We start from the raw sequence: 6909 nt of genomic DNA, 5'->3' as shown, positions 1-6909 counted from the left end.
CGGGTTTAGTGGTCTAATAGAGCCTGGTGAGCTCTCCAAGACCACTGCCCCTATTTACTCTTCAGGTCTGGAACTGAACTCACTCCAGTGGCTTCCAGCCAAACAACAGACAGGCATATAGGTAGAACATTTACATCAGGTAGATACACTCCTCAGAACAATCAATCATGGGAGAACAGAAGGGCAGTATTTGAATAGTGAGATAGCTCAGGGGGCAGGAATGCATAGGAAAGAAGGACACAGGAAGAGGTAACTACAGGGAAGAAGTGGGAAGAGAGTTGTTACATTGTGGGGAATTGTAGTCAATGTCATGAAACAAAATGTGTATAAACTGCTGTACGGAAAATGAATTTACTCTAAAAACTTTTACTCAAATCACAATAAAAATTTTTAAAAAAGAAAATGCCAAAATATAAACTTACATAAAGGAGTTTATTAAATTTAGGGATAAACTACGACTAAAAATTTGGATTTGTTAGCATGTTACCAAATGTCCCATGTGAGAGATAAACATAAAACAGTTGTGAGAGATAAATATAAAACACTTGAAGAACTACTGGGAAGAGAGAGAAAGGGAAAAACAGGCAGGGAAGCGACTTAAAAAGTAATCAGGAAAGACCTTTATTGTTGTCTGCCACAAAAGCAATACAGGATGTTGTTGTTGTTATATACCATCAAGACTACATGATACTCATTTTAAATCAGCCTAATATTGCAAACACCTAAAATTCTATCACGATTTCCCAAAGCTCTCAAGAGGAACTAATTAGTAGAATAAACGGTTGCCCTACCTCCATGCAGATTTGCTGACAGTACGAATGGATACGCTTTCATCCAGCTCATCACAGCAATAGTTTCTGGTTGGGTAGGATCTGTGATCTGAACAAACTGGTCTGGGAAATTTCGGTTCAGGTCAAAGTTATTGCTGTTGTTTCTGCCAATTACGCTTATTGAATCTCCTATATGACAACAGGATTCAAATTTAAGCCATGGGTCACTTACATTTTAGTCCTATACATATTACTTCAGCTATCCTAGCTCAAAGATAAGTGTGAACACATCAGGCTTCACTACGATCAATCACACTATGATCAAAACACACACCTCTTTCACATTGTACATTTTTAAAAATCCACCTCTTGTCCAGGTCTTTTTAACAGAGAGGGAATACCCTTATACGTTAGTTTCTGCCCTCTGGTTATACTTTGAGGGAAAACGAAATCCATTTATACAACTTATATTAAAATATTGTTCCATTGTCAATAGTCCACATACAATGACATGATCACAGTGCTAAGTAAGCATTACTAACATACTGTACTGACATACAGTCACTAAGACTGCAAAAAAAAAAACAGATCAAGTGAAGAGATGAAAACTGTGGTAGGCTTACACTAAAGTGACCACAAAAAAGTAAAGTGAGCCAAGAACATAGTTGGAAGTTTAACCTGATGGATAAGAAAGGGCTCAACTTACACTTAACTGTGCATATTCCATTTTAATATAGGTTGAGAGTCCTATTATTTTAATAATGGAAGGACAACTTCAAGTAAATAAAAAAAATATTACTGAAGAGAACAGAAGTGGTGATTAGTTTTACCTTCTAGAAAGGTCTGGTGAGGAACGCGAGAGGAGTTCTTAGGGAAAGAATTCAAATACAGATGAGGGTTAACCTGAGCCTATTTCTTGAAGAGATATTCTTGTTACTAATGACCAGTTGATTCTCCCATTGGTCAAGTCAGTGCAAGTGATAAATCACATAGTTGCATATTGTGGTACCTATTCTACTCGCCTGGGTTGGGAAAAAATGGACTCTCCCTCCTAATGTTCTATGTGAGGTGGCCTAGGTAAGCAACTTGTAAAAATTGTACACTGCTTTTGGTGAAAAACTCCATTACATAAAAACTTGATCATATATATCGTTGGATTGACTGGCATATCTCACAGGAATACAAGAGCTATAATCAATTACAAATTACAAATTAGAAGAAGAAATTCCAGAGAGATAACCAGTTCAAATTTTCTTCTACCCCCAAAATAATCATGCCATGTGATAACCAAAACATTAAGCATTAAAACATTAAAAAAGAGAGCTAGTCTTTACCTTCCTGGGCCTTTTCATATCCATCAGGATTCATGGATGGCATAAGGTGAATTCTAGTGCTACGAACCAAATCTGTTACTTCAGGGTCTGTTCCAAAGTTCTTACAAAGGTATTCAATGAGGTTCAGTAATAGTTCTCTTCCAACTACTTCATTTCCATGCATATTTCCAATGTATTTAAATTCTGGTTCACCTGAAAACATGACAATTACATGGAAGACTTTTTCCTTTTCAGTTATCATGGGCTCCTTATATATTTTTCATCAATGTATATAAAGGTTCTGAACTGACGATTTAATGAAACATATATTCTGGAGACAGAAGCAGGAAAAAACTTCAGCATCTTATAAAGCAGTTTCCTTATTGTAATATATGTCTGAGAAACAGGGTCAAAGCACATAAATTCATATATGCCTTATAACATGAAAACAAAAAAAAATTAGCAGAAGAGAATCTGATCTATGCAATATATTAAGCATCACATCTAGTATGGATTATCAAATAGATTTTCTTCCCTTTTGATAAAAGGCTGGTTACATTTTCTTTGTTCCAGGTGACCTTTCTGGATGAAACACAGCAACACAGCACATACCTAGCTATGAAAGGCACTATTGACATTATTTGTAAGATCACACCGATTACCTGGCTCATGAACACCAGGATTATCAGATATCTCCATCACATAAAGTTCTCTTGACTCTACTGATTTTCCCAATGAATAAAGCCGAGTGATGTTAGGATATTCATTGGCAAACCTTCTCAAAAAGATTTCCATATCAGGGAAATGGTGGTGGTGAAAGTCCTTTGGCTGAATTGGCTGGTGTGAGGATGATGTTCCAGGAGGAATATTAGGTGTAGCAACCGTGCTTGCAGTTGCTATAGCCTCAGTTGTGTCTGGAATTACTGAAGTCACAGTTGGCCGAAGGGAAAAATTCACCTCTGTAGCTAGTCCTTCTTTCACAGTTACATTATTAAAAGTCAGTGGCATATACCTAAGGAAATATTACAAAAGGCAGATGCCTTGTAGTTAGCTTAAGACATATAATGCTTTAATGTTATAAAAAGCACCATAGTCTTTTCATACTGTGGCGCTTAGTGGTCTGTCAAAACTTACACTAAATATAGATATACATAAACTTAAAGGTTTTTCAGATATTACCTCAGAAAATACCAGATTAAGTCTTTAAAGAACTATTTCTCTTAGTATCTCCTCAGGTGTCATACACTAGAATGCTTACAAAAACATTACATTCAAAGGAAAGAACACACTGAAAGATTAAGGTGTCACTCCTTTGCAACCGTTGCTACCGTACTCAAAGAAGGAATAAATTATTATTCTCCTATTTCAACTACTGCCCCAAATAGGAAAGTTGAGAATTAAGTTACAGGTTATCAATTAAATCCTTATCAAAGTAAGCTTCCAGAAAGGTTTCCAGGGCAGGTGGGAAATCACTCATTTCATATATAAAACATCTGACAGAGCCCTGGGTTTCTCCTACACAGGCATTCAAATGGCCTTGAAACAATGCTTTACACAGCTACCTTTTTTGTTCTTAACTTTTTATTGTGATCTGGATGAAAGTTTACAAAGCAAAATAGTTTTCCATTCAACAATTCATACACATTTTGTTTCAAGACATTGACTGCAATCCTCACAATGTAACCGCACTCTTCTCACCTTCTCCCATGCTTCCTGTTTCCATCCAACCTTCTTTCCTGTCCCTTCCTGCCTTCTGAGCTTTGTCCCTGGGCAAATGCTGCCCTTTTAGTCTTATATGGTTGACTGTTCTAAGGAGTGTGTATCTTCCTGGTGTTATTGTTTACCTTATGGGCCTATTGTTTGGATGAAAGTAGTTCCACAAGGATGAGTTCTGTTCTAGACTTGAAGGGTGTTTATGGGCCACAGTCTTGGAGGTTCCACCAGTCTCTATCAGACCAGTAGGTCAGGCCTTTTTTATGATTTTGAGTTGGGTTCCATATATTTTTCTCCCACTCTATCCAAGACCTTCTATTGTGATCCCAATCGGAGTGGTTGGTAGAGGTAGCCAGGCACCATCTGGTTCTTCTGGTCTTAGGGTAGTAGAGACTAAGGTTCACAGGGTCCATTAATTTTATGGACTAATTGTTTCCATGTGTCTTTGATTTTCTTTACTCTTCTGTGCTCCAGACAGAGAGAGACCAATAGTCTCATCTTAGATGGTAGCTCAGAAGCTTTTAAGACCCCAGTCATTACTCACCAAAGTAGGGTGTAAAACACTGCCTTTGTAGAGTATGTTATGCCAATTGACCGTGATGTCCCCTGAAACTACTCTCCTGAGCCCACAGGCCCAGTGACTCACTCCCTCGAGGTATTTGGTTATGGCTAAGAACTTCTCATAACTTTCCCCTGTAAAGTTGCTACAGCCTCACTTGTGTCTGGAATTTTCAAGCTTTAAACAGTGTCCTTCCAAGGACAGTCAGGAATAGGAAAAGGATATGGAATGTGTGGCTAATTGCCTCCATAAATACCTACCCCTTTTGCCACAAAAGCAGAAGAATTGCATGGTGCCCAGTTACCTCTGCTGAACACTGTGACCAAATATTCTGTAGAATAATCCTGATCAAAAGGTGGGTGGTAATGCAGAACAGAATTTTAAATTCTTATGGACTCTAGACTTTTTGGAGCCATGGAGGCTGGATGAACTCCTGAAACTACTGTCCTGAGGTAATCTTTAAAACTTAAACAAAAATATCCCCTGAAGTCTCCTGAAAACCAAACGATAGTTTAATCAAACTAGTAAAAAATGTCTGCCTTGAGCATTATGCTTTTTAAGAACCATCTACATGGGATCCAAGTGACAATAGCAACTCAAAAGATTAGATAGGAAACTTAGGGGGCAGTGAGTTTACGTTAGTGAGGGAGGAACAACTCAGAAAAGGAGGGTGAGAACGGTTGCACAATATAATCAATGTCACTGAACTGTACATGTAGAAACAGTTGGTGTTTTTCTGTGTCTAGTTTCAACAATAACAAAATAACTATTTAAAAAACTGTCCTTCCTCCCACTGCTACAATTATGTTTCATATTCAGATGTACTGTTAGACTATGGGACAAAACACACCACCATGGTATTTCCTCAGAAAAGGGAAAGTTAGAAGAAAAAAAAAAAAAAAGCCAGATACCGCATACAACATTTCTAGGACTATATTTCTGTCTTAGGCATAAAAAAAAAGCTTGACATTTTAAAAGCCTAGTTTGAATTCTTACCCAATTAAAACTGCTGTAAGGTTATATGTTCCAGGAACAAGTAATCTGTGGAAATCACCAAATCTGCCTGTTGTGATATTGTGATTAATACCAGCCACTGAGATAGTTGCATTCTCCAAGCCAGATCCCGTTACTGAGTCTTTAACAAATCCTTTAACTCCGATGTGGACCTAAGAAATCACAAAGAAAGAATCAAAGCAGACTGCTCAGAGACAATCAATTTGGAAGGCAAGGGGGTAGAACCTCTCTATGCTGCTGCTAGAATTTCCAAAAAATAAAGTTACTCCTCTATCTTCTTAACATATTTTTCAATACTTTTACTTAAAATAAAATATAAACAAAAATATTAAACCCTTACCAACATAAATTATAGGTGTCTGAAATCTGGACTAGTAGTCTATATGCTTTTGAAATTCCCTCTCCTCAAAGCCAGACTATTGATTTTCTCAACAAAATATAAATGATAATTTCTGGTATATCCAATAGTTTTATTAGCCTATCTGAAATTTAAACCTGAAATGTCCATGGTGCATACAGATGTAAAGGTCTTCAAGCCAAATATGATCAAATGACATTGTAAGAACTGGGGAGACAAATTTGGGTAATTCTTTCAGTCTGTAAAAGTGTTCTAATATAGGAAAAGGAAGCCCTTTAGAGTAAGAAGGGAGCTCTGGTAGCACAGTGCCTAAGGCAATTGACTGCTAACCAGAAGGCTGCTGGTTCAAACCCACCAGTCACTCCTCAGAAGGAAGATTGGGTGATCTACTTCTGTAGTGATACTGCTTTGGAAACCCAAGAAGGGGTGGCTATGAGTCAGCTCCAACTGGACAGCAGTGAATTTTTTAGATAGAATAAGAAAGCTGGGAGAAAGGGAAAGGCAACATGCAGGAGAGAAACAGACAGAATTTATTTTGATATGATAATCTATCAAGATGATCTACAACCTCAAATAATAAAACCAGGTAAATAAAAGGAATCTAGTACAGACTGTCACTCATAAGCAATTTAATTTCTCCCTTATTTAATCCATTATTTCCATACCCCACCTTCCAGTCAGCTACTTTTACCTTTTCAATCAATGTGATCAAAGACTCACGATTGTTCTCCCACTCCTGTCGAAGCTGTGAAGCTGGTGGGTACTTGCAACAAGATAGTTCTAATGTGATCTCAAAGCAGTTGGCCCATACATAATTGTAATCCTGCATACCACCTATAAAATGAGGGAAGAAATAAGTTTACTCTCAGAAGGAAAATTATTCTACTTTTCAAAAAAATCGAAGAAATTTAATCAGTCATCTCTGCATGTATAAATTTTCTTTTCATTAAATTATTTGAACTTGGAGAAAGCACTTGGATTACAGAGGAGACTAAAAAGGAAAGCTAAAAGAACATACATAGGTGATAAGAATGAACAGGATGAATAGTATGAATACATCAGTTAATAACAACCGCAATAATGACAACAGCTTTATATTTGAATGTTAACTGTATGTCAGACTTATCCTAAGAGCTTTAGGTATAATAATATTTAATCTTTAAACAATCATATGAAGGTGGT

General features: G+C 37.0%; 1 protein-coding gene across 1 annotated transcript in view; it reads right to left on the bottom strand.

The window, feature by feature from the left end:
- The window catches only part of CPD (carboxypeptidase D), an 87102-nt gene that overhangs the window by 34152 nt on the left and 46041 nt on the right, over window positions 1–6909 (bottom strand). Inside the window, exons 3-7 of the mRNA XM_007937561.1 lie at window positions 6419–6561; window positions 5352–5521; window positions 2746–3095; window positions 2105–2296; window positions 792–959 (exon numbers count right to left, since the gene is read on the bottom strand). Coding sequence (XP_007935752.1) covers window positions 792–959; window positions 2105–2296; window positions 2746–3095; window positions 5352–5521; window positions 6419–6561 — 1023 coding nt within the window. The remainder of the gene's footprint in view (window positions 1–791; window positions 960–2104; window positions 2297–2745; window positions 3096–5351; window positions 5522–6418; window positions 6562–6909) is intronic.

The sequence above is a fragment of the Orycteropus afer genome, unplaced genomic scaffold, assembly GCF_000298275.1.
Source record: "Orycteropus afer afer isolate SDZICR_OR568_19922 unplaced genomic scaffold, OryAfe1.0 scaffold00042, whole genome shotgun sequence".
NCBI lineage: Eukaryota > Metazoa > Chordata > Mammalia > Tubulidentata > Orycteropodidae > Orycteropus > Orycteropus afer.
The sequence above is the reverse complement of the archived record's forward strand: the minus strand, read 5'-3'. Positions and strand labels throughout refer to the sequence as shown.